Source organism: Schistocerca piceifrons, chromosome 1 (assembly GCF_021461385.2).
Source record: "Schistocerca piceifrons isolate TAMUIC-IGC-003096 chromosome 1, iqSchPice1.1, whole genome shotgun sequence".
NCBI lineage: Eukaryota > Metazoa > Arthropoda > Insecta > Orthoptera > Acrididae > Schistocerca > Schistocerca piceifrons.
In genome coordinates this window covers 1,125,404,069-1,125,432,037 of record NC_060138.1, presented here as the reverse complement: position 1 = coordinate 1,125,432,037, position 27,969 = coordinate 1,125,404,069, and the positions used below count along the sequence as shown (strand labels likewise).

General features: G+C 39.8%; 1 protein-coding gene across 1 annotated transcript; it reads left to right on the top strand.

Annotated features, from left to right (window-relative positions):
• Window positions 1-85: 85 nt before the first annotated feature.
• On the top strand, window positions 86-27,110 carry LOC124779036 (NADH dehydrogenase [ubiquinone] 1 beta subcomplex subunit 2, mitochondrial-like). The gene is made up of 3 exons (XM_047253683.1): window positions 86-266; window positions 18,098-18,221; window positions 26,855-27,110. Exons 1-3 carry the CDS (start codon window positions 160-162, stop codon window positions 26,927-26,929), a joined length of 306 nt encoding a protein of 101 aa, XP_047109639.1. The 5' UTR covers window positions 86-159; the 3' UTR covers window positions 26,930-27,110.
• The last annotated feature ends 859 nt before the right edge of the window (window positions 27,111-27,969 follow it).

The following is a 27,969-nucleotide window of genomic DNA, read 5'->3' as shown; positions in this document are numbered from 1 at the left end:
CAGATCGTTGCGTGTGGACGGGCCTGTAGTCTGGTGACGAACTGCTGCGAATCGTTGTAGATATACGGAAGGTCTCCAACGTTTAAGATCTTTGATATTTTGGTCCCCCGAAGACCTGGGTGTCTGTTGTTAATGACCTCGTAGAAGGAGGAGGTGAAAATGTTTTCGTCTAGGGGATTGTTGCTGTGCCGGAGATTAGCGTCAACTTCGAAGAGTATACAGAGGCGTACGTTTATGCTGAAACCACCTCTAAATGGCGGTGGCGAGTAAGTAACTTTGCGTAGGCATAGTCAGGTAATAAGGCATTCTAAATGAAGCAGACGATTTTTTTTTTACAAGCATTTTGTCGATGTTTCGGGCTTATCATCAAAATAGTCAGACGTCAGTCACTGTAGATCGCAAAATGTATAGCAGGTGTTTATGAAAGACTAGGTTGCAGAGTGTTTCATTTGTTGATGCACTTTTAGTCCAGTTGCAGTGTATATTTGTAAGGCTTACGTTTTATAGCAGAAATTGTGACATGCAGTTTTGGTGACAGTTGTTTCCATTGAAGTTCATGAACTCAAGGAAAATGTATACTTACTAAGAGAAATAAACCATCCGTTTCTGAAGAAGTCATTTTGTACTTGGTTGCCAGCAAGGGTAAACGTTTCATGTCTGTGAGAAAACATTGGTGCAAGTTTACTTTCAAATAATACACTCCCATCAAAATACGCTAGCATGAAATCGAGATAGAGACAACGGTTTATGCAAAATCTGTATTTTGTTCGCGGGAACTTTAATGTTTTAAGTCCAGATGCCATCATGATTTAGATGTGACTAGAAAAAGTTGTCAGATGTTGGCTGCAAGACATTGTTATGTTGTGATATGAAACAATTAAGTGTATAGCAAAAGCCAAACTAACGTGTGCAAGAACACTACAAGAATAAGATGTTCGTATCAGACCAGCAGATAAAAATTTGACATTGTTACATATAACATCACTTGCAACTCTTGTTTCCTTTAAAACAAGTGACAGTGGAAAACAGAAGAATTATCCTAGTGGTATTTTCTGTAACTGTACTCCATAGGTCATAACATCGTGATAAGGATACTTCAACATTATAAATACCCCTTGCAACGGTGGGGATTACATTTTTAAAAATTATTTTTCATTCTTTGGTCACTGTTTCTAGAATTGGATTCATCAATATACACATGCATGTTACTGCAAAGTGTTTCTGTATTTACTCACAAACAAAAATTAGAGTTGCCAGCACATCATTACATGATGTTGTATGGGATCTGTAGACAAATGATATTTTAATGGATTTGTAGATTTTAACGTGTATACTTGGCTCCAAGAATTCATTTACGTTGTGACGACAGGCTGAGACCAGGTGAAATCTTAGATTTTATTTGAATGTAGACATTATTTTTCAGTTATTTATGCTGTATGGAGGTTTGTTATAAAATTTGCAGCTGGCTATTTCAGGATCATTGTCATTTAACATAAGTGTATTTTTGTTTGTTAATAACAACAGATGAGGAGGGTATTTTACTAAGAGTAGCGCAGAAGAAAATTAAACTCAAAAAGAGAGAATATGAAATGTGTAGTCCCATAGTTCTTAATGTACATAACTGATGTTCCAAAACAAAAGAAACATAATTTTATTCAGCCATTTGATGTAGGGCTATTTCAATTGATACATGTTGTTTGGGGTCAAGCAATGTGAGTCATCCACTTGGATCACTGATAGAATGCTAATGGCTAAAGTGATGCTACCTGTTGGTGTGGATATTTACAGGCTTGTTGAAAAAAAGCCAACAAATATGAAAGCAAAAAAATTGGTTGTGGTGACAGTCTAATCTGTAGCTTTGCCCGAGGTGTAGGTTAGGTTGCAAGGTGACAGTTAGGTTGTGGGTTGGCAAAGCCAACAAATGTGGAACTAAATAAACCTGGTCATGGTGACACACTGATTTGTAGCTTAGACTGAAAAAATTGCCACTGTTCTCACATTGTCACAATGTTGTTTACAGCATTTATCACATGTTTCCGATATTATCACTGGTGAAAGTTCATTACACAATGACATTTATGTAGTGTACTATACAATTCAGTGTCTGTATAAAACAGATTGCAGCATAATAAATGGATGGCATTGTACAGTGTTTTGAATTCTTTAAAGTTATGACTAATTCCCTGTGTTTAAATTTGCATACATGTTTTTTATCAAAATTTCATGTCAGTTATGTCTATTTTCTACTTGTGCATGCATAATTATTTAAAATTTACCTTCCAACAAACAGAAAATTCGTTTAAGGAGTAAAATTGAGTTTTCTACAATATTTCTCTGACTGTGTGGTGCAAGGCATTAATGTTCTTCATTTGGGTTATATCATTTGGAAGGCAGTTGAATAGGTATGTTCCCATGTGTGTTGAACTTTTCTCGTAATGTCTTGTTATGTGAACTGTTCTTAGTTTTTGGTAGTTTCTTGTTTCATAGTGATGAACCTCAATTTTTTTTTAAACTAATATTCTTCTCTTTATAGGGATATGAGTTTTTTGTAACCCCATGTCTTGACATAACCTGATGAACTTTTGTTCAAGGATAATGAAAAGATATTCAGTTGTTTTGGTTTCAGAAAATTATCACCCTCAACCAGAAGAAATCAATTTTTACGAAACTTTATTCTTATTTATGACATACAAATTACAAATAAATACAAAACTACAAACTTATAAGTATAAATATGATGAATGTTGCATCATAAATCACTCTTGTGTCTGGCTGGACAAAATTAATGCAAACAAAATTTTCTGCTTCATTTTACAATAGATATTAAGATCTTGAAGACAGTTGATTGCCTGTTCTGCACACCAAGAACTGATAGACTTGATGGTTCTTGATTCCAAAACTTTTTCACACAGTTTAATGGTTTTCCATGAACCAGTGAGCTGCTGCGCAGCTTCTGATAGTTATGTGCATGCTACACATGGTCATTAAACTAATGATCTGCTCATCTGTAAGAGATGATCCTATGAATTGGAATAGTGAGTCTCTTCTCTCTGGTATAAGAACAAATGCCGAAAGAGCCTGTATTGCTTGGGAGTTCTGTCTTGTGTCACTTACATTTGGTATTTTCTGAAGCTTAACCTTATAGTCCAGTGAAACTGTCAGAAAAAAGCCTGTACCTTGCAAAAGGTGGGGTAGAAGATTTTATTTTATTAACCCGTTCATATTGTTGGAAAGGTTAGAAAACGAAGTTTTCCCAACAAATGGGAAAACTTTCTGCAGTCAAAAAACTTCGAAAATTTCGGACCGTTTTCAGTTTTTTCAAAATATCTCTGTTTCATTTGCTCCTATCGCTTTGACGTCTATTTTCGTTTTTAAAGAGCACAAAATTCTCTACAAATTTGGTTCTTACCATTTTTTTCTACTCCCAGTATCTAAGGCACTACAGCATGTCAAAAAATACCATTTTTTTCAAATTTCGAGCAAAGTGGCAAATTACCTAATTTTTGAACACTGTTATTTCAGTTTCTATTTGTGTGGTATAAACATATTACTCATCATGTTATTCATTGGAATGTACCATCTCACTCTGCTGCAGGGCCAGGACAAACAGCATCATATTCAGTAACTACGAACACATTCACGTCGGATTGCATGCAGGTGCTGTACATTTTCTACTGTCAATTGACGTTAATGATCAGTTATAAGAAAAAGTATGCAGGAATTGTTCTTTAGCAGACAAAAGCATATTTATTCTTTGGCCTTCGTTCCAGTGGAAGATGTGAAGTCAGGTGGACCGAGTAAATTTTTTGTCATTGATGGAGGGTACCTTATCCACAAAGTGACTTGGACTCGAAATGTTTGCTTCAAGTCAATAGCCCAAAGCTATGTTTCTTACCTGCAACATCATTTTGGATCTCAATTTGCTATTGTATTTGATGGGCATCCATGTGAGGGAGACAAATGTAGCACAAAGAGTGCTGAGAGGATTCGTAGGTCCAAAAAACATTCTTCGGTTGATGTTGTGGTTGAATCAGAGATGGTGAACCAAGTCCCTCAGGACAAGTTCTTGTACAATGAATGAAACAAGATGCGTTTGATCACACTTCTTAAAAAGGAATTTCTGGAGTGTAGCATTGAATTGCTCCAGGCACAAGATGATGCTGACGTTATGATTGTAACATCTGCCTTTTCAAGAACCAAAGATTTTGGAAGTGTTGTCATTGTAGGAGATGATGTTGACCTGCTTGTGCTCATGACCGGTTTGGGCAAGGCATTGAAAACTTATTTTTCTTAAAGCCAGGAAGAAGAAAGGCAGAAGACAAGTGGTTTTCCACTGCAACTTACTAGTTTGACAGTGAACATGTTCTGTTCACTTACGCATTTAGCGGATGTGATACAACATCCGCATTTTTTCGTCAAGGAAAAATTAAGTGCTGCAATATTGTTGCGAAAAATGAACACCTAACCTCAGCCCTTTGCACGTTCAATAAACCACATGCTACCCGTGTAGAAATAATAAAAGCAGGAGAACAGGTTACCTATCGCATTGTATAGTGGAGGTGTCAGCAGTTCCCACACACTAGACTATTTGCGGTACCAGCTATTCGCCAAGTCTGCCACAAAAAGCAAACTGAATCTTGCACGGTTGCCACCTATACAAGATGCTGCACATCATTCGTTGCGGACTTACCAACAAGTTCAAAGTTGGATGGGAAACTGGAAACCTCCTGAGAAATGTGGCTGGAATCACAGTGACCACGGTCCAATACCCATTATAATGAGCCAAGATCCAGCACCTGAAGCACTTCTTCACATTGTTTCATGCTCATGCAAGCTGAACTGTGGCGGAGCGTGCTCCTGCAGAAAAGCAGGTTTGAAATGTTCTTCAATTTGTAAGATATGTATTGGGGTCAACTGTGAAAACGTGCCAAAATATTTATATGAAGACAGTGAAAAAGATGTTATGGAGGATGTTGAGGAAACCGCTGACGAAATCAACGAACTTGCTGAGGCCGACTCACTGTTTAAAGAAGAGGTCAATCTGGGATCAACTCTATGTACAGAACCTGAATCCATAACTCAAGGTATTTCTGGTGACACTGAGGAAACTGGCCCATCAAAAAGTTGGAAATGATGCTCATATCTGTCTCAAGTGTGCTAAAGTGCGATATTACAAGTATTGCACACCCAGAACTGTCAACATTTTTTAGTAACTGACAATGCATTTTAATTGTAATAAAGCTACTTATTTTTAATGTCAACTGCGTGGCTTTTATACACAAGAATAAATACCTACTTAATTAGGTAGCTAATAATAGTTCAGTTTCCTGAGACAAATTATTGTGTGTGTGTGTGTGTGTGTGTGTGTGTGTGTGTGTGTGTGTGTGTGTGTGTGTGTCTTAATGATGTATTTTTATATTTATAGTTTTACAAATACCAGGGCAGAAGTGCCCCATAGTGAACTTGAGGTAGTGATGTAAGAATCACAATAGTTGGGTGCCCAGCAATCCTCATGTTGCATACAGAGAAATTGAATACCTGAAAGTGAGGTGGTAAATTCCAACATATAACATGATGTATAATGTATTTATACTACAGAAACAGAAAAAATAGTGTTCAAAAATAAGGTATCTTGCCACTATGCTCAAAATTTGAAAAATTGGTATTTTTTTAGGCGCTGTAGCGCCTTAGATATTGGGAGTAGAAAAAGATGGCAAGAATCAAATTTGTAGAGAATTTTGTGCTCTTTAAAGAAGAAAATAGACATTAAAGTGATAGGAGCAAATGAAACTGAGATATTTTGAAAAGACTGAAAAAGGTCGAAATTTTCTAAGTTTTTTGACTGCAGAAAGTTTTCCCAAGCGAAATTTTGTTGGCAAAACTCTGTTTTCTAATCTTTCCAACCATATGAACGAGTTGAAAAAATAAACTCTTCTACCCCACCTTTTGCAAGGTATATCTGCAATTTGACTGGACTACTTGGGAAACCTTCCAGTTTCTTCATATCACAACCCCATTCCAAAGTTTCAGTAATCTCATCTTGAATACTCTGAAAAATTCATCTTGAGTTGCTCATAATTCTCGCCAAGTTCTGGGATGAATGGATTCTCGATATTTGGTGAATGTGTTATTTCCTCCAAGTTCACCATTCGTTATTATGTGAAGCGCACTGCCAAGAACATGGTGTCCAGATAATAAATTGTGGTTCTCCTAGTTTCTTTTGAGCAAGCTGTCTTTGTTGAATTATGATACCATTCATTCTTCCAGTGTTCACATTCATAGCGTCAGCAACAGTCATCTTTACACTCGTCCGTAAACTGTATTCTTTGAGAACAGCTGTTGTTCCTTTGACAGCAGTATGTGCTTTCCCATTTAGTAGATCTAATGTTTCCACCTTCACTTCTCTTCATTCGTTCTTGAAGACTAACACCTGATATTCTTTGTTACCAATATGCCTACCATCGCAATTTAGCGACTAGCTTTCTAAGTGTAGTGTTTTCTTTATTTCTACTTTGATTTTATCGGCTTCTCAAGGTGTCTGAATGTCGGTCTTACCTTTAGATAATTACCAGCAAATGGTTGGCCCTTTGGAGCTTAATATCTTTGAACTTGTTACTAATTGGGTTGCAGTTTTTGTTTTGTTGTACTTCTTCCCTGTACCTGTGGGCTGTTCACATAAACTATTGGACTCCTGATATCAACTGTCAGACTGTGATGTGATGTACGTGAAGTATAAGGGATGATCAAAAAGTTTCCATTCAAAGGTCGTACAATCCAGAATTGGTATACCAATGATGCAAAATCCCTATGAGCTTTGAGGCAGTCATCCCATCAGTGCACCAGGTTGAAGACACCCATTTACTAAAACACCATATCCTGCTGTATGAAGAAGTCTATAATTGCGTGCTGCACATCCTCATCCAATAGGAATAGTTGACCCTTCAAGGCTGTTTTAAGAGACCGAGGGCGTATGATAATCATATGGGGATGGATCAGGACTGTAGGGTGGGTAATCGAGTGATTCCACTTGAGATGGTGTAACTCTCCTGCATTCCGAAATTTGCAATATGAAAATAATGTGTTATCATGAATCGGCAGCACCCATTGTCGCGCACCATTTTGTAATGGTCGTTTTCAACAGACATGTTACCTCCCTTGCTGCATGTGCCTAGCTATCCCACAGTCCTAGCAGCCAGAGTAAAGATTGAGGGAATAGTGCTTAAGCTCTAGTCAGAGGTTTAATACTCTGTGAAGTCTTTCACTCTGCAGTCAAGTTGACACGGCAGTGGTTTCGTAAGGGTGCAGATAGTACACCAAACTTTTCAATATCATGAAGTTTCACAGTTAGGCAATCTGCCGTCTGAAAAATAGAATTGTTAAAACTGTCTTATTCTTATGGTAGTTAAAGCATCAGTAATAAAATCGAGATGTAATCTTCTATTCAGTTTTGATATTACAGGCAGGATTAAGCTTAGTGGCAGTAGATGGATTTTTAAAACTTTTTAAAATGCTTTCTGATTTTAATACACTGATCGCTTCTAAAGAAACTTCCTTGAATCTGCTATTTATTTGCCCCCCCCCCGATAAAAATAAAAATATTTGTTTAATCCACTTATTAAAACTCTACATAGCAGTGCCATTTACCACATAATTTATGAAATTTCTTTATTTCAGTAAATTTGGTATAAAATCTAGCAACAAGGTCACAGATTGCATTAGGCTATGAATTCAAAATGTTGACTGTAACATTAAGAATTTATAATTTGATTGGTTGTTTGCCATTGATGCCATTTTGATGACGTTAATCAGTAGAAAGTTTGTGCTTCTTCAGTTTCTCCCAGCGTATTTGTCAATTGAACAGCCTATCGTTGTAATGCCAGTTTGTAGTGTCCAGCGGGCTCGACATTTCAGGGATCAGACATGTCTTCATTGTGAGGTGCTGACAAACTGAGCTCCTGAGGATGTACAGCCAACTTATATCCTCTCCCATGCAGGGCGTACCCAATGCGGCCGCCTGATAGCGCATGTTGAGATGCTAGCATCGACTTCTGTGGTAGCATTCATGAGTATGCTCTGCCTGTCCTGGTTGCCAGATCATTTTGTTTGCTGAAAGTCTCCGTAATGAAACCCATTACTGGTTCCAAAGCCTTGATAAGATTATAGACACAATCTCGGTTAATGTAATCATCCCTGGTGCAAATTTCTACAGCCACTCTAACAATGCTGTCCCAGTATTTGGAAGTCTGTGTAAACATTCTGATATGTTTGTACTCTGTGATGTTTAAAGCTTTCCCGGCGTACTGATTGTTCCGTAAAAACACGGGAGAACTGCCAGATATCAGTAACGTTCTGCCACGATATTTCGGCGCAGAGTCTTCTGGCCATCTACAGGTGAATGCCACTGTAGTAGTACTGGCGAGTACACGCTGAGCTCCGCTATTTAAAGCCTTCTGAGGTGACATTGCTCATGCGCTGCTCAGCGTGCACGTTCATAACAGCTCCGTGCACTGCGCGTCACGCCCTCCTCTGTGAAAGCCTGGCGTATCGGTATCAGGTAGATTTCCATCTTTATGCAGATAACTATGTCGACTACGAAGTTTCTCTATAACAGGATTCCAAGCAGAGTTTAGCTGATAACCACTATCTCGATTGATGAGAGTCTTGTTGTCAGACAATCTTATTTCCACAGATTCATTGATAATCGAGCTCCAAAAGTTTGATGTATGGGCCAAAATTTTTGTGTCGTCGTAATTCATGGAATGGTCTGTGGAAATACAATGTTCGGCGATTGCGGACTTGGTGGGTTGGAGAAGGTGAGTATGCCGTTAGTGTTCCACAATGCGTTCCTGCACAGTTCGTGTCATTTGCCCTATATATGATTTGCCGCATTCACACGGAATTTTGTAAACACCTGGTTTACGCAGGCCCAGGTCGTCTTTAACGGATCCCACCAGTGATGAAATTTTGGAAGGAGGACGAAAGATGACTCTCACTTGATGCTTTCTCAATATTCTGCCTATCTGTGAAGAAATATTCCCAATAAATGGTAGATAAACAGTCGACCTGAAAGCCTCTTCCTCGTTCCGTCGTTTGTAGGTCTTCATCACTCTGTTCACTTACCTAGGTGAAAAGCCATTCTTCAAAAATACTTTTTGCAGGTGTTCCAGTTCCGCTTGAAGACTGTTGGCATCAGAGATAGTATGGGCACGGTGGACCAAGGTTTTGAGAATGCCCATTGTTTGTGCTGGATGGTGGCAACTAGTAGCTTGTAGATATAGGTCTGTATGAGTGGGCTTTCTGTACACTGAGTGACCAAGTGTGCCATCACTCTTCCGTCGCACCAAGACGTCTAAAAATGGCAGACAACCATCTTTCTCTATCTCCATGGTAAACTTTATGTTTTCATGTATGGAGTTAATGTGACGTAAAAATTCTTGGAGACAGTCCAGACCATGAGGCCACACTATAAAAGTGTCGTCAACGTACCGCCAAAATACTGTCGGTTTAAAAGTGGCAGAGTCGAGTGCTCTCTCCTCAAAATCCTCCATAAAAAGATTGGCCACCAGGGGAGACAAAGGACTGCCCATGGCGACACCATCAGATTGTTCGTAAAATTCGTTGTTAAATATAAAATATGTAGAGGAGAGAGTGTGCTCAAACAACGCTGTAAACTTTAGAAACTTTAGATAACACGACTGTGTCTGTGCTAGCAAAAGGACTGAATTTTGCTCCCACACCTGTTTCACCGCCACTAGTGGATTTCATCGGTGCCATCGAAGAAGCTGTATGCCGTCTTGATACAGATGAAGTGGAGGAAGTTCGTCGAGATTCTTGCCGTGTATTGACCAGGGGTGCACCAATGAAGAATAACATCTCGCCCATGGAGAGGATAGCCCTCCGTAACTTACGAGCAGATGTGGATACAGTAGTCTTAAAATCTGACAAAGGAAACGCTACTGTCCTCATGCCAAGGGTTGACTATATTAATAAGATCAATGTTTTATTGTGTGATTCAACGTATCGCAAAATTGATGGATCCCATGAGCCGAGTAGTGCGAAAAACAGCAGAACTTTTATCAAATAGTTCTCTACCGAAGGAGGTTGTCAAGAGACTGAAACCAAACAGTTCAGTTCCACCTAGGCTACATGGACTGCCTAAGATCCACAAGGAAAATGTGCCATTACGTCCAATTGTGAGTAACATCGGAGCAGCCACCTACGACCTAGCAAAATTCTTGGCATCTTTGCTCAAACCAATGATAGGCAAGTGTGCACATCACATAAAGAATTCTGGTGATTTTATCAGTCGACTTCAGTCGCTACAACTGCAAAGTAGTGACTTATTGGTCAGTCTTGATGTGGTTTCACTGTTCACAAAGGTGCCTCTGGTGGACTCACTACACCTCATTGGCAATATGTTTGGTGCAGACATTACAGCGTTGTTTGAGCACACTCTCCCCTCTACATATTTTATATTTAACAACGAATTTTACGAACAATCTGATGGTGTCGCCATGGGGAGTCCTCTGTCTCCCCTGGTGGCCAATCTTTTTATGGAGGATTTTGAGGAGAGAGCACTCGACTCTGCCACTTTTAAACCGACAGTATTTTGGCAGTACGTTGACGACACTTTTATAGTGTGGCCTCATGGTCTGGACTGTCTCCAAGAATTTTTACGTCACATTAACTCCATACATGAAAACATAAAGTTTACCATGGAGATAGAGAAAGATGGTTGTCTGCCATTTTTAGACGTTTTGGTGCAACGGAAGAGTGATGGCACACTTGGCCACTCGGTGTACAGATAGCCCACTCATACAGACCTATATCTACAAGCTACTAGTTGCCACCATCCAGCACAAACAATGGGCGTTCTCAAAACCTTGGTCCACCGTGCCCATACTATCTCTGACGCCAACAGTCTTCAAGCGGAACTGGAACACCTGCAAAAAGTATTTTTGAAGAATGTTTTTCACCTAGGCAAGTGAACAGAGTGATGAAGACCTACAAACGACGGAGCAAGGAAGAGGAAGAGGCTTCCAGGTCGACTGTTTATCTACCATTTATTGGGACTATATCTTCACAGATAGGCAGAATATTGAGAAAGCATCAAGTGAGAGTCATCTTTCGTCCTCCTTCCAAAATTTCATCACTGGTGGGATCCGTTAAAGACGACCTGGGCCTGTGTAAACCAGGTGTTTACAAAATTCCGTGTGAATGCGGCAAATCATATATAGGGCAAACGACACCAACGGCATACTCGCCTTCTCCAACCCACCAAGTCCGCAATCGCCGAACATTGTATTTCCACAGACCATTCCATGAATTACGATGACACAAAAATTTTGGCCCATACATCAAACTTTTGGAGCTCGATTATCAATGAATCTGTGGAAATAAGATTGTCTGACAACGAGACTCTCATCAATCGAGATAGCGGTTATCAGCTAAACTCTGCTTGGAATCCTGTTATAGAGAAACTTCGTAGTCGACGTAGTTATCTGCATAAAGATGGAAATTGACCTGATACTGATATGCCAGGCTTTCGCAGTGAAGGGCGCGAGGCGCAGCGCACGGAGCCGTTATGAACGCGCACACTGAGCGGCGCATCAGCAATGTCACCTCAGAAGGCTTCAAATAGCGGAGCACAGTGCGTACTCGCCAGTACTACTACAGTGGCATTCAGCTGAAGATGGCCAGAAGACTCTGTGCCGAAATATCGTGGCAGAATGTTACTGATATCCGGCAGTTCTCCCGTGTTTTTATGGAACATGTTTGTACTCTATTGGAAAAGTCTTGGGCAAATAGTACTCTGCGACCATGTTGGGATACATCAGATCGAGTGTGTCTCCTTTGTTCTTGGTAATGATATCTGACAGTGTGCCATGTCTGTCTAATACATGTATTTCCATATTGACATAGAACTGGCATACACTGACCCTCCACAAACCGAGATCATCTTTAACATTTCTCAATAGTGCTTGTTTTTTGTTGGGTGGGCAAAAGACAATTTTTACTCGGTACTTCTTCAGTATGCATCTGATTTTTCCCGATAGTGTGCCAGTGTACGATATAAAGGTAGTGGCTGCCTCTTCCTCCATGACTGCTTCCATCTTCACTAGTTGTACTGTTGTGATGGGGTGGAGAGCACATCTAATCTCTGCCATTCTGGATACCCATTTTTTTGGATCACAGTTCTGAGGTGTTCCAGCTCCTGGAGTAGACTCTCTGTGTGCAAGATGGTGCATGTCCTGTATACTAGAGTTTTTATCATCCCATTCCTGTGTGAAGGGTGGTGGCAGCTGTCTGTGTACAAAAACAGGTCAGTGTGCATTTTCTTCCAATACATACAGTGGTCCAGAGTTCAAATGTGTAAGGAAGTCGAGGAGTTTGTCCCTTCCATTGGGCCAGACGATGAACATGTCGTCCACATAAAGGAAAGAAAAATGTGAGTTTCCATTTGGTTAATGCCAGGGCTTTCTTCTCGAGGTAGTTTATATACAAATTTGTGACCACAGGCAATGTGGGCTACTCATTGCTACTCCTTCCGTTTGTTCATAGTGTTCTCCATTAAACAGAAAATGCGTGGAAGTCAGGACATGCCTGAAAACGTCATGCATGGCCTTCTCGTCAAATTTCTGACCAATAAGTGCTAGTGACTGTCTTTGAGGCATTCTGGGGAATAATGAAATTGTGTCAAAACTCACCAGAATACGAGTCTTTCATCCTGAAGTTGTCAAGGCCTTTTACAAAATCCACAAAATTGCAGATATAATGAGGGCATTTACTCAAATAAGAGCTTAACGTTTCTGTCGGAAACTCAGTTCGATGGAGACAAGTCCGATCATCAAAACCTTGTGACTGTTGGACACTAAATTGGCAGTACACACGTGGACTGTTTGGCTGACAAATATGCTGGATGAAACTGAAGAGTCACATCATGTACCTTTATGGGGGAGGAGATGTATCGTAGCTTGAAGAAATTTGACCAGCTGTACCACCAAAGATGCCATTTGCTGAGTGCTCTTGCATTTCTGAAACTTTGCTAAAGTCACGCATCGCATCGACTCTGCAACAACCAGGAGAATTAAGAGGCGGGTCAGCCTTGCCTTGCTACGTGGAGGGTGCTCTTTACCCATCAAAATCCTGGGTACAACTCCCAGGAACTGTTTAGACTACATTTACAACTGATCAATTATTTTAATTCCGGGATCTGGGACTGGACTTAGCGTTACCAGGGTGGCAGGTGATTCTGCCCATAGGAAGGCCACAAGACCTTAACTATCAAAATTATCTCATCTTTTTGACAAACCATCACTGGAGGCCCCATGTGAGGTGGTTATCAATCTGACTGACATGGAGCTGAGTGACAATGCAGTTTGTTATGGAGAAGGGACTTAATTTTGTTCCCACTCCTAAGTTCGTACTGGTTGCAGGCATCATTGGCGCAGTTGAACAGTTTACGGTGCTACTACCGGCTGAAGAAGCTGAAGAAGTATGTCGTGAAACCAGCCATGCTTTGATGAAAACTAAGTCCATGAAGTTGAACATTACCAGCAGAGAGAGAGAGAGAGAGAGAGAGAGAGAGAGAGAGAGAGAGGGGGGGGGGGGGGCTATTCAGGACCTAGGAGTGTGCCCTCAGATTGTTGTCTTGTCTGCAGACAAAGGCAAAACCACTGTTGCTCTTTCCCACTATGGCTGCATTGAGAAGGTGCAGAGGTTGCTAGATGATGACTCCTATAGGAAGATCAATGCTGACCCTGCAAAGATGATGTAGAACAAGACTAGGGCTCTTCTCAAGGACACGGATTTACTGGAGGAGATCACAAAGAATCTATTACCTCAAGGATTTGTACTGCCAAGACTTTATGGACTTCCTTAAGTTCACACAGATGGGGTGCCATTGTGCCCCAATGTCAGCAACATTAGGGCGCCTTCATATTTTCTGGCAGAATACCTGATGGAAGTACTGAGCCCTTATGTTGGTAAATGCACTCATCACATCTACAATTCTGTGAATTTTGTAAAATGCCTCAACAACTTCATGATGAAAGATTCATTATCCTGTTGAGTTTCAATGGTGTTTTGTTATTCCCCTGGGCTTATCTATGAGAGCCACTTTAGCTTATTAGTGAGAAATAGAAGGCCACTGAACTTTTCAGGCATGTCCTGACCACCACATATTTTCTATTTAATGGAGAACTCTATGAACAAATGGAAGGAATCATAGAGGGCAACCCACTATCGCCTGTGGTCGCAAATTTGTATATGCAGTACTTTGACAAAGAAGCCCTGGCATAATCCAAATTGAAACCCATGTGCTCTTTTTCTTTTCTTCTTCTTCTTTTTTTTATGTGGATGACATGTTTGTATGCTGGCCCCCTGGGAGAAACAAACTCCTTGACTTCCTTGCATATCCCAACATAAATTCACTATGGAGACAAAATGGAAGGAACATTTACCATTCCTGGATGTTATGGTCAAGAGAAGTGCTGACGTCACCCTTGGCCTCTGTTTGTACTGGGAGAAAACGCGCACTGACCTGTATTTGCATGCAGACAGTTGCCACCACCCTTCACAGAGGAATGTGGTACTAAAAACACTAGTACACAGGGCGTGCACCATCCCAGATGCCGAGTGTCTGCCTAAAGACCTGGAACATGTCAGGATTGTATTCTGAAAGAAACGGGTACCCAGAATGGCAGATTAGGAATGCTCTCTGCCCTACCACAACAATATAAGCTGTGAAGACTGAAGAAGTCACGGAGGACGAGGCAGCCACTGCCTTTATACTGTACACTGGTGCACTATCAGGAAAAATCGGATGCATATTGAAGAAGCACCGAGTAAAAACTGTTTTGCGTGCCCAGTAAAACTCGAGCATTATTAAGATGTGTCAAAGATATTCTTGGTTTGTCGATGGCTGGTGTATACCAGATTCCATGTCAATGTCGAAAGACATGTATTGAACAGACAGTGCACACTGTTGAAGACTGTTAACGAGAACATGAGAGGCACACTCAAGTGATGTATCCCAACAAGCAAGCAGTTACAGAGCACTGTTTGTCAAAGATTCATGCCATGGGATATGAACATACCAGGATCTTGTCACAGACTTCCAAATACTGGGACAGTGTTGTTAATTAACATATCTGACAATGGCGAGATGTCTGATGTGCTGATGAACTGAACTCCAGAGGATGAGCGGCCGACTTGTATCCTCACCCCCAGCCAGCTGTTCCCTCCGCAGGCTGAGCCTGTGAATCAGTGGACGTGGAAACGCTGGTGTCGGTGCCTGTTGTAACGCTGTTATAGGTGCTTTGTCTGCCCAGGTCACCAGGTTGTTTTGTTTGCTGAGAGTCTTCTTAATTAAACTCAGTGCTGGTTCCCAAGCCTTGATAAGATTATACCTGCAATCTTGGTTGAGGAGATGGTCCCTAGTCTGAATTCTATGGCCTCTCAAACAACACTATTGAAGTAGAAAGGAGTAGTTGTGAATAAGCCTCACAGTAAGCAGATCTGAAGCATATGAAATCTGATGTTAATTTGTACTTTTGTGGATGAAGCTTATTTTGTCATTTTTGCATGTAATCTACACTTACAATTAGTTCAGAATTCGATAAGTTACATAGTGGACACTGCTTTGTATTTTTTTTGTAGTTTATGTACGTAGAACAAGGAGCGAAAGGCTATTTACAATTTGTACAGAAACCAGATGGCAGTTAAGAGTTGAGGGGCGTGAAAGGGAAGCAGTGGTTGGGAAGGGAGTGAGGCAGGTTGTAGCCTATCCCCGATGTTATTCAATCTGTATATTGAGCAAGCAGTAAAGGAAACAAAAGAAAAATTTGGAGTAGGATTTAAAATCCATGGAGAAGAAATAAAAACTTTGAGGTTCGCCGATGACATTGTAATTCTGTCAGAGACAGCAAAGGACCTGGAAGAGCAGTTGAACAGAACTGACAGTGTCTTGAAAAGAGGATATAAGATGAACATCAACAAAAGAAAAACGAGGATAATGGAATGTAGACGAATTAAGTCGGGTGATGCTGAGGGTATTAGATTAGGAAATGAGGTGCTTAAAGTAGTAAATGAGTTTTGCTATTTGGGGAGCAAAATAACTGACCATGGTCGAAGTAGAGAGGATATAAAATGTAGGTTGGCAATGTCAAGGAAAGCATTTGTGAAGAAGAGAAATTTGTTAACATCAAGTTTAGATTTAAGTGTCAGGAAGCCATTTCTGAACGTATTTGTATGGAGCGTAGCCATGTATGGAAGTGAAACATGGATGATAAATAGTTCAGACAAGAGGAGAATAGTAGCTTTCGAAATGTGGTGCTACAGAAGAATGCTGAAGGTTAGATGTGTAGATCACATAACTAATGAGGAGGTATTGAATAGAATTGGGGAGAAGAGAAGTTTGTGGTACAACTTGCCTAGAAGAAGGGATCGGTTTGTAGGGCATGTTCTGAGGTATCAAGGGATCACCAATTTAGTATTGGAGGGCAGCGTGGACGGTAAAAATCGTAGAGGGAGACCAAGAGATGAATACACTAAGCAGATTCAGAAGGATGTAGGCTGCAGCAGGTACTGGGAGATGAAGAAGCTTACAAGGGATAGAGTAGCATGGAGAGTGGCATCAAACCAGTCTCTGGACTGAAGACCGCAACACCAACATGTACATAATACACATCAAAATGCTCATCCATTATCTAATATATGTTACAGGCCACTTTGTTACCACAACCTTTATTTAATATTCACATTCATTGGCTTCACCAATTCTCAACCAGATTGTCACCTTTCAACCTAAACTGGATCTATCTAATTTAGAAAGTATGTTACAGAGTCCCATCTACTATTTCATTCGTAATGATTTCAGTGAGAGTAAGTGGGTAAACTCTTACCCACCAAATAAACATTCTGTTACCTGTTTATTTAAGTAGTTGACATACAGAAATTTAACGTCTGTTGCCACAATGTTGCATTACCTTATTTTTTCAGAAGAGTTTTTCCATAATCTACTTAAGTTTTTTATATAATTTGAAGGGCATTCAAAAGAAAAGATATAAAACAAGAATGTAGATATAATTGCAGTCTTTATTCGAAAGTAATCACCAGAGGCTGAGCACAATTATCCCACTGTTTGTTGAGCCAAAGGCTTTCCTGTTCTCAGAATCCCTGTGGTAGGGACAGGAGCCAGTACTCCACTGTGTCCTTCAGTTCATCATTAGAGTTGAAATGTTTCCCGTTGAGATGCATTTTTTAGCGGACCAAACACGTGCAAGTCACAGGGCGACGTATCGGATCTTGAGGGGGATGTTCGAGTTGCTCCGACTTGAACTTGGCCATTGCACTTTGTGTGACATGAGAGATGTGTGGACACATGTTATCATGGAGCAGAATCACTCCCTACACGATCAGTTCAGGCTGTTTGCTCATAATGGACTCGCGTAAGCTGTGGAGTGTCTTACAGTATGTGTCACTGTTAATGGTTTTTCAGTGCTCGAGGAATTTGATGGGTATTTGACCTCTGACTTCAAAAAAGGCAGTGAGCATCACCTTGCCTGCTGAGAGTACAGTTTCAAAGTTTCTAGGGGTGGGTGATGACACATACTTCACTCTCCTAGATGTCTCGCTACATTATCCCACAGCAGCATAAGCAAATTTCCAGTGGTGTGGTTGCTGCAACATTTCATACCGTTTAATTTGAAAACTCCTTATATTTGAGCATTGTTTGTGTTATTGGGGAATCAAAAAATAATGCAAGATTTTCTGTAACTTTTATCCAACAGGTCTTTGAAGAACAGCCTGTGTTACTTCTTGTTGCCCCAACACTGTAAATAAAAAATATTTTGACTTTCTTTGGCATGCAGACTACTTTTTAAAAGTTTTGTTTGCTCTGTGATTTACCTATTGGTACTGTCTCTCATTTTGACACTGTGTGTACAAAAAGAGGTCAGAATAAAGTGCAATGCACCAAAACATCAAAATCTACTATATATAGCCTAAACTTTGTTTTAATTTTACTTATTTAATACTACTGTGTGGATATACAGTATAAATATATGTTTAGTAACATTTCTTTATATGTTGCCAGATATGTATACCGATCAGCTCCAAAACCACATGCAAAAATTACAATATTCTTAGCAGAAGCAGTCGGAGCCTACATGTGGTGGTGGATCCTGTGGCACCTTTGGCATGAACCAGAGCATATTACAGTAAGACTATTTCTGCTCAAAATTTCTTTACTGTTCCTTCCTTTTTTGCTTTTGACACTGGTTCTTACATCTGCACTGATTTACTAAAAGAAAATAATACATGTTGTGTGTTGTATTATGTTTGTGAAGTCCAAGTTTGACTTGCCAGAAAACACATTTATGCATTAATAGTTTTAACTATTATGCAGTACAATTATAAGCAGGACTTTTTTTAATGTTTGGTTTTCTGTACAAGAAAGTCACAGCAGTATCACAGTAATAGTAGTAATGGTACTGAATGTATACTTTGTTTGAGTTTTAGGTTTCCCAAGCAGATTCTATATACATTTGTGTTTTGCCATAAAACTTCCTCCCTGTCAGAACATTTTCCTCTGCAAACATACCAACCATATGAAATGAAAAGCATTTAAACGCAGTGCGCAAGCTGCCATTGATTAAAACAACTGCATGATGGAGGTTGGTTGGTACTGGCAATCCTATTACCATGTCTGAATGTGCTTTTGTGGCCCAAGAATTCTTCTGTAGGCCAGAGTTGCTGGTGTTAGCAATAATGATGCACAGTCTTAATATTCTCAATATAATGGTCACACTGCCTCAAATATCAGAAGAGAAAGATAACCTAAGTACATTGAAATGTATCATTTACAGAGTTGATATCTGCTCTCTTACCTTGGCACAATTGAGTGCCATGTGAGTTCATATACTTCAGATGCGGCGTCAAAGTCAATTCCTGATTCAATATGAGGGTAAGAAACTTCATTGATTCTTTAAGACATGTAACAGCGTCTTCTCTTTTATCTTAAATAAATTAAAGAAAGAACAACCAAGATTAAAGTCAATAAACAAACTTCTGTTATAAGAAATAGAAACTGTTTCACCATACAATTTCTCCAACCTGTTAAGACTTAGCTGTAGCTGATGAAACAATGACGTCAGGCTGGAAGTAGGATAGCAAATAGAAATCATCCAAGAATAAATAGTTGTACTGAAGCTAGTTACTGTGAAGACAGGCTGTCTCTGATTATCACAAGCAAATTAACAGTTAAAGTGTTACCTGTTATTCTTCCTTCTATTAAAGAGATCCATTCCGTATCATTATGAGAGGGTCTTGAGACAAATAATGGGAAGGGTATAATAAAGTACACGCCTGAGAATGAACACTCTGTCCTTTGTGAAGTATTGGGTTCCGCTCTACACCCCAGCAACCCTGATAAAAAGAGGCTGTCACTCTACATTTTTCCATTTGTACGAGGGTTATTTGGAAAGTAAGGAACGATCGGTCGCAAAATGGAAACCACAGTGAAAATCTGATGAAGTTTTGCACAGGTGTGTTGGGCAGTGCCTCCAGCATGCTCGTCGATCGCGTTATGTCATTCTTTTTAGTTCTGAACTCACAGGGAGCATATAAAGATACCTAGAACAATAGTGTCTCCCGCCAAGTATGAGGGCCTGGTGATAAATTTCGCCTGAAGCTATGCAGCATTGTCCGCCCAGACAGCTGAGTGGTCAGTGCGGCAGCCTCTCACGCCAAGGGGCCCGGTTTCAATTCCCGGCTGGGTTGAACATTCTCTCTGCTCAGGGACTGGGTGTTGTGTTGCCCTCATTATCATTTCATCATCATCATCATCAGTGTAAGGCAACGGGAAATGTTTGATTACCTACAATACAGCCCATATTTGTCTCTCTCTGAGTTTCATCTCTGCTCACATGAACCACTGTCTATGAAGACAACATTTTGGCTTAGACAGCGAGCTGTAGACCAGCATAGAGAATTGGCAGAAAGCACTAGTGGCTGCCTTCTATAACGAGGGTATTGGAAAGTTGATGCGACGCTACAAGAAACGTCTAAGTCAGATTGTCAACCATGGAGATTAGTAGCTGGAAGTTGTAGCTAACTGTTGCAAATAAAACAGTTTTGATTTTCACTGTGGTTTCCATTTCGCGATCTATCGTTCCTTATTTTCCGAATAGCCCTCGTATATCCCTGGCCGTGGTGTGATTAATTAGCAAGAACCTTCTGCTTACCTCTTGGCCAAGTGAAACTCATAAATTTATAATTTAATAAATGCTTCACTAAATTTGGTAGAGATTATATTTAACAAAAAGCCTTTCTTCTTCTTCTTGCTTTTTTTTCAAAATAAAGTTATTACCATGAAAGACATAAAATATGATGTGCCCCGAATGGTGACGAAGAGCACCAATAAAATTTTATATTCTTGTTTGCATGTGAATTGTCAACTGTATTCTGTTGTCACCCATCCAATTAAAAACATTCAGTAAGCAATAATGGATGTGCAGCTATATAAAATTCTGGCTGTGCTTTGTGTGGTATTTTGATACAGGAGATTGATTTTCTTTGAAATGATGATTTATTTGACTGTGAATATAATTTTGAAAACAGTTTATTCTGCTTTCTTTAACAAGATATTGTTGCAGTGATCACATTCTGGTTGCAAAAACTCCAGAATTGATGACAATGTAAAACTGTTTTTTATTTATTTATTTATTTATTTGCCCTTTCGTTAACGAATTATTATTTGTAGCAAAAGCAGTGCTTTCTAGCAAAAATTTCAGTAATGACAGTTGCAAATGGCCATTCTTACAGCTTTCCAAAACATAAATACGTTTACAATAGAAATAGCAACAGCATTAATTGAATGTATGTACAATGTCTCAGTTTAGCCACATAATTACATTGCATTTTCTAGAAAATTGGTGATAAGAGACCTTTTAGGCAACCTATACTCTGCCAAAAACCTGAAAATCTGACATTAAAAATTCTTTTCCTAAATTTTTAGTAGTTATTTGTTGTTATACAGCATACAGAGTTAATCGAATATTTTAAGTTCCACTATCTGCTCTATAAGTTTATGTCAAGAAAAGAAGGGAAAAAAGTCCATATTTAGTACCACCCCTTTCCATTAAGCATTACATCTAATTACTTTTTCTCTCACACTACCTGAAAATTGCAACTTGCCACCTATTTTCTTTTCAGGCAGATGTGGGCTATCTTCATTCACTACAGTGTGACAATCACACTACGAATATGTCTCATTGTATTAAGTCTAGCTAAGACACGGCCAAGTCAAGCAGGGCCAACTTAAAAAAGTAATTAATGTAACTTTCCCAACTACAGTAATAAAATTCATGCAATTACATTGGTGGCTTTCATATATATATATATTATTATTATTATTATTGGTGTTTTGCCCTTAAAGAGCGCATTTGGACTAAACTACATGGCCAGTTCCTTTTGCTGCCTTCCTTGCTGCCCAAACTTCCCTCATTCGCTCGCTGTGTTTCTGTTTCCGGTCCTCTGTCCATGCTTCTTGTCGGCTTCGTGTCTTCGGCTTCATCTTGATTGCCTTTTTGGTTGCCCATATTTCTTTCATCTTCTGGCTGTGATCTTGCTTTCGTTCTTCGGTCCATTTTATGCCTGTTCGTTTGTCGCATTGTATCTCATGTAGTTTACTTTTCTTAATGATGTTTCTGAACTTTATTCTGTCGTTTATTGTGTCTGCTGTTATGTTGAGCTGGTTCAGGTCGTTTTCTACCTCTGCCACCCATTTGTTGTTTCTAGTGGTTACCCAGTCAAAGATCTGTTTGGTCAGCCTGTGTGATGGCATTCTGTATAGGTGTCCATAGAATTGTAGTCTGCGTTTTCTAATCTTTTCTGTGATTGTCTCCGTATGTTTGTACAGTTCCTCTGTAGGTTTCTTGATCCATATTCCATTGTTGTTAGTTGCGCCAAATATTTTCCTAAGTATTTTCCGTTCTACTTTTTCTAATTGTCTGATACGTGTATGCCCTCGGATTAGTGTGGTCTCTGCTGCATATAGTGCCTCGGGGAGCACCACCGTGTCGTAATGGCGTAATTTGGCTTTTTGTGAGATAGACTTCTTGTTGTAATGATTCCACACTACTTTGTATGCCTTGTCCAGTTTAGTCTTTCTTTCTTCATTTGAGTCTCTGTTATGTCCACTCATTTGTAGTGTTTCACCGAGGTATTTGAAGTTTGCTGTTTTGTAAATCGTGCCATACTTTGTGTTCAGAGATGAGAGTTTCTTTGTGCTCATAAACTGTGTCTTTTCGTAAGAGATCTGTAGTCCAGTTTTGGAAGCGATTTCGTGCAGTTTTTCAATAGCGTCTTTTGTTTCCTTTATACCTTTCGTGACAATTGCCAAATCGTCTGCAAAAGCCAGGCATTTAATCTGTAGGTTTCCTAAGGTTATCCCCCGTTGTGATGTTTCCCATTCTTTTATGACCTTATCTAACACCAGATTGAAAAGGAGAGGTGAGAGGCCATCGCCTTGTCGGACACCTGTGCGAATTTCGAAGGGCTCTGATAGTTCCCCACAGAACTTTACTTTGGAGGTTGTGTTGGTTAAAGTTTGCTCTATGATAGCCCGTGTTTTGTTGTCTACTTTGTATTCTGCTAGAATTTTGAAGAGAGTTTTCCGGTCGATAGAGTCGTACGCCTTTTTGAAGTCAACAAAGGTAATGATCAGGTTCTGTTTGTGTTGTAAAATCATTTTCAGGTTCCAAATTTGTTCCGCACAAGACCGCCCTTTACGGAAGCCTGCTTGGTATTCCCCAATCAAGTGGTCGGTTTGGTATTCTAGTCTGTTCAGTAAAGCTTTAGAGAGGATCTTGTATGTGACCGGTAGTAGGGATATTCCTCTGTAGTTGTTCGGGTTAGTCTTGTCACCTTTTTTGTGTAGTGGGTGTATCAGGGCAGTTTTCCAGTCGTCAGGAATTTTCATGGTCTTCCAGATGTCTTCCAAGATCCTGTGGATGTCTTTGGTGAGTTCTGGGTCTTGTAACTTCCAGATTTCCGCGATGATGCCATCTTCTCCTGGTGCTCTACGATTCTTGAGTGACTTTATTATTTCTTTAACTTCTTCTAGAGTTGGAGGTTCACTATCTGGATTGTATGTGCTCGTTTCTGTCATCATTTCTTCCATGGGGGGGTCCGTGTTGAGCAGTTTTTCAAAGTACTTTGCCAGAATGTCACAATTGTTTTTAGTATTGGTTTCTAGGGTTCCATCCGGTCTTCTGAAGCACAAGTTGGGTGGTTGATATCCAGTCATATTTTCTCTGAACGTTCTGTAGAAGTTTCTTGTATTGTTCTTCATGAAGTCCGATTCGATCTCTGTCAGTCGCCGTTTGTCATACTGTCGTTTTTCATTGCGAATGATTTTGCTTGATTGCTTCTGTGTTTTCAAGAAGTTCATCCAATTCTCTTGGGATTTATGGCAACTAAATTTTTTCCATGCACTGATTCGTTGGTCAATAGCTTGGTCACATGTGTGGTTCCACCAACGGTGTTTCCGTGTTCGTGGTGCTTGTGCTAGTTTCATGGCCTCTTGGATTCTTCGTGAAAGTTGTGTCCAGTCTGTCGTTTTCTCCATTTTAATTTTGTGTAATATTTGTGTCTGGTTTAAAGTAACGTATTCTGGATCTGGTCTAACAATTTTGTTCTTCTGGAGCTTTTTCTTGGGCAAAAGACGAATCCTGATCTGTAGTAGGTGGTGGTCTGAGTCGAAGTAGCCTTTACGGGTGTCTATGTTCAAAATTATATATATATCTCACACACACACACACACATATTTACAATGATTATTAGTTTATTTTGCAAACACTTACTTTGCATATCCTTAGCAAACATGTTTACTAGCCTATTTGATCTCATGTGTGGTGCAAATGCTTCACTTAGTGGTAACAAGTAAGATTAAATTCTTGTTGGATCTTCGAAGAAGGATAAAATTCTTCATTTATGGGGTCTTGGCATGAGACCTTATATGAGGTCCCAAAATAATTAAAGTCCTCCAAGTTGGTAGGATGTAGAGTTTGGATGAAAATTATCATACACAGGATAATGAAACGTGCAGTTCCAACAGTTGTCTTTTTTAACAAAACTAATAATTGTGGCTGTGACCAGCTAATATCAAAACACTCATTCGCAGAGCACACAAGAAGCAACTCTCAATGATTGTGATGCCTCACTTCCTCTCCCTTTCACTGCCTGTTTTTTGACGGGACTGTTTACACTGACTTGTATATTGTACCTCACAGATTCCAGTTCTTTGAAAAAGTATGACCTACTTGTAGGCCCAGTGTTACTTAATTTCCACAATCACAATTTTGACCTTACATAGATACTAAGTGGCAAGAGGCAGACAAACAGAAGTTGCCAACACTAACAAAAGAGTAAAATGGATGTGAACCTATACATCTACATATACATAGATACTCCGCAAACCACCATAAGGCGCATGGCGGAGGGTACCCTGTACCACTACTTGTCATTTCCCTTTCTGTTCCACTCACTTATAGAGTGAGGAAAAGTGACTGTCTGCACGACTCTGTATGAGCCCTAGTTTCTCGTATCTTATTGTCATGGTCCATACGTGCAATGTATGTTAGTGGGAGCAGAATCATTCAGCAGTTGGCTTCAAATGCAGGTTCTCTAAATTTGCTCAACAGTGTTTCCTGAAATGAATGCTGCTTTTCATCCAGGGAGCATCTCCATAACACTGAAGTTTTGTTCGAACCTACCAGTAACAACTCTAGCAGCCCTCCTTTGAGTTACATCAATGTCTTCCTTCAATCCGACCTGGTACGTTTCCCAAACACTAGAACAGTACTCAAGAATAGGGTGCACCAGTGTTCTATATGTGGTCTCCTAAACAGGTGAAACACTCTTTCCTAAAATTCTCCCAATGAAGCGAAGTTGACCATTTGCCTTCCCTACGCTCCACATGTTGTAAGGAAAGCATGGAAACCGTCTGAAAATGAATCATAATTATTCGAAACTGGTAACAGTACCCTTTGAATAAAGTAACTGAAAGTAAAATTGTGGCTGGTTGCTGTCCCAACACAATCAACAGTTAATTGTGTTGAAGGTAAATTCATTTGAGAAAATGAATAAATCAAGACAGATTTGACGACCAGTACTTACCTTCATGAGGCAAAATGTGTAGGACACTGTCTGATTAAAGGTATGAGACACCACTATCTAATGCAGTCTCACCAATGTAAAAGGAGGCAGAGAGTACTTTGTTGTCAGAACAGAACAACAGAATGGTTTGGCCAAGAGAGCTTAATAATTTCTGACGTGATAATTGGATATCACCTGAGTGACAGATCCATCAGAGATGTTTCCACGCTTCTAAAGCTGCTCAAGTCAACCATTGGTGATGTTCTTGTGAAGTGGGAATGCAAAGAGAAAAACCACAGGTAAACCAAGACCAAGTGGGCCTCATGCATTTGTAGGGGGTTCAAAAGAATTGAGTACAGTCATCTGACAGCTCCTTGTAAGTTGTGTATTTCTGTAGTCAGTGCTAGACAATACATCATCGTGTAAACAGCAATGCTATTGGACATTGAATGAGTGGAAGCAATGGACTTGCAGTGATGAAACACACTATGCCATGTGGCACTCGGGTGGAAGGATTTGGATTTCCATCTGTGGTGCCAACTGAAGTACAGTGGAGGTATCGGTAGAGTATGGTATGGGGGTGTGTTTTGTGGTTTGGGTTGTAATCCCCATATTGTGCCAAAGAAAATGCTGAATGCGGAAGTGTATGACCACATTGTACAACACTGCTTACTGTAGGGGAACAGATCGGAGACAATTACTGTTTGTATTAGCAAGACAGTACACCCTGTCATAAAGTAGGTTCTTGAGGCAATGGTTTACGGACAATAATATTTCTTATTTTGACTGCCCTGCCTACAGTCCCAACCTGAATCCAATGAAACACCTCTGGGATGATTTAGAGCCTGAACTTCACTCTTGCCCCATGTCAGACTCACCATTTTCTCTGGTTTCAGCTCTTGAGAAAGAATGGGCTGCCATTGCTCCACAGAGATTCAGACACCTTACTGAAAGTGTCCCCAGCAGAGTATAAGCAGTCACAAAGGCAAAGGGTGGACAAACCCCATATTAATGTCCACTAATAGGTGTGTTGATACTTTTGATCAGATATTGTATTGCTGATAGTCAAATATAAATGTTAAAGTGACTCACTACCCAGCTTTTGGAACAGTAGATTTTTCCTCTCATCTAGGTGTGTTGAGTGACTTTCCCTCCCTTTTCAATCTTCCCAGCATATCCCTCTCTCCTTCCCAAGAAAGGGAGTATTAGTATGCTAGGTAGTGTGTCATTCTCACTTTGACATGTCTACCGGCAGTACTACACAATTTGCCTACAAAGACAAATACTGAAGAGCAATTCTGTCACATAACTTGCAAAGTCAACATGATTTCAATTGCCTTTGAAAGGTCTTCATCTGCAATATGACAGTAGCAAAATGATGATGTTTAAAAAGGGCAAAAGATTAACTGCAGCCTCTGTTATCTGTGGAATGAAATAATCAATTTTTCCATTTGATTAATTTGATGTACTGTCTTGTTGTATACCCTTCTTAGCTTAAGTCATTCCCCAGATTCCACCTGTCACTCTAAACTGCTCAAGAGAATGTTGCATAAGAATCTTGCAAGTGTCACTGACCATTGTATTACATGTAATGTTTGCTTACCTGCTGTTATTCTTATTTTAAGTATCTTCTTTGAATTTGCTTTCATAGATAAAATAACATATGTGACCAACTTTCCTTTGTTGTTTACAGGGCGAATTTCCATATCCTGATCCATCAAAATGGACAGACGAAGAGCTAGGCATACCACCAGATGAAGAGGAATAAACGAGAATTGTTTCTTTAGTGTTGCAGAATTTATTTCTATTTATATAGATTAAGAACTGTTTGTGAATTTGTATATAAAGTGTAAATTGTAATGTATTCAGTCTGGTCTGCGAGCTCTTGCAAACATAATTTGGATATGTAATGCACGTTCTCAGACTTTTCGAGTAAAGCGTGAATCACACTTCCATTTTTATCTGTGGGTTTAATAAAGACAGTTTGGATGCAACTAAAATAATGGTGTGGAATCAGTTTTGCTTTAAAAATATATGGCATATATTTCAGCATATCTGTAAAATTATTACGAGAATGAAAAATGCACTTCCGCTAGATGAACACTGCAAAGTTAGAACAAGGTGCTCCCGAATAAATAGCATGTTTGTTCCGTGATATGTTAATAAAAAAAAAGAGAAGAAAATTAAATGGATATTCATATTTGAATTGAAAAGCATCTACTTATGTAATTATTTCTCTAATATGGTGGGTGATGGAAGAATCCAGGGATATATGTGGGTAACGCCAAGTATACACTGTGAAAATTGAAGGAATAAACAATATATAGAGGGAAACATTCCACGTGGGAAAAATTATATATAAAAACAAAGATGAGGTGACTTACTGAACGAAAGCGCTGGCAGGTAGATAGACACACAGACAAACACAAACATACACACAAAATTCAAGCTTTCGCAACAAACTGTTGCCTCATCAGGAAAGAGGGAAGGAGAGGGAAAGACGAAAGGAAGTGGGTTTTAAGGGTGAGGGTAAGGAGTCATTCCAATCCCGGGAGTGGAAAGACTTACCTTAGGGGGAAAAAAGGACAGGTATACACTCGCACACACACATATATCCATCCACACATACAGACACAAGCAGACATATTAAAAGACAAAGAGTTTGGGCAGAGATGTCAGTCGAGGCAGAAGTGTAGAGGCAAAGAAGTTGTTGAAAGACAGGTGAGGTATGAGTGGCGGCAATATTAACAGAAATCCAACATGTCAGAGGCTTCAGGAGTAGAGAAAAAGTGGCCCCAACTTACAGAA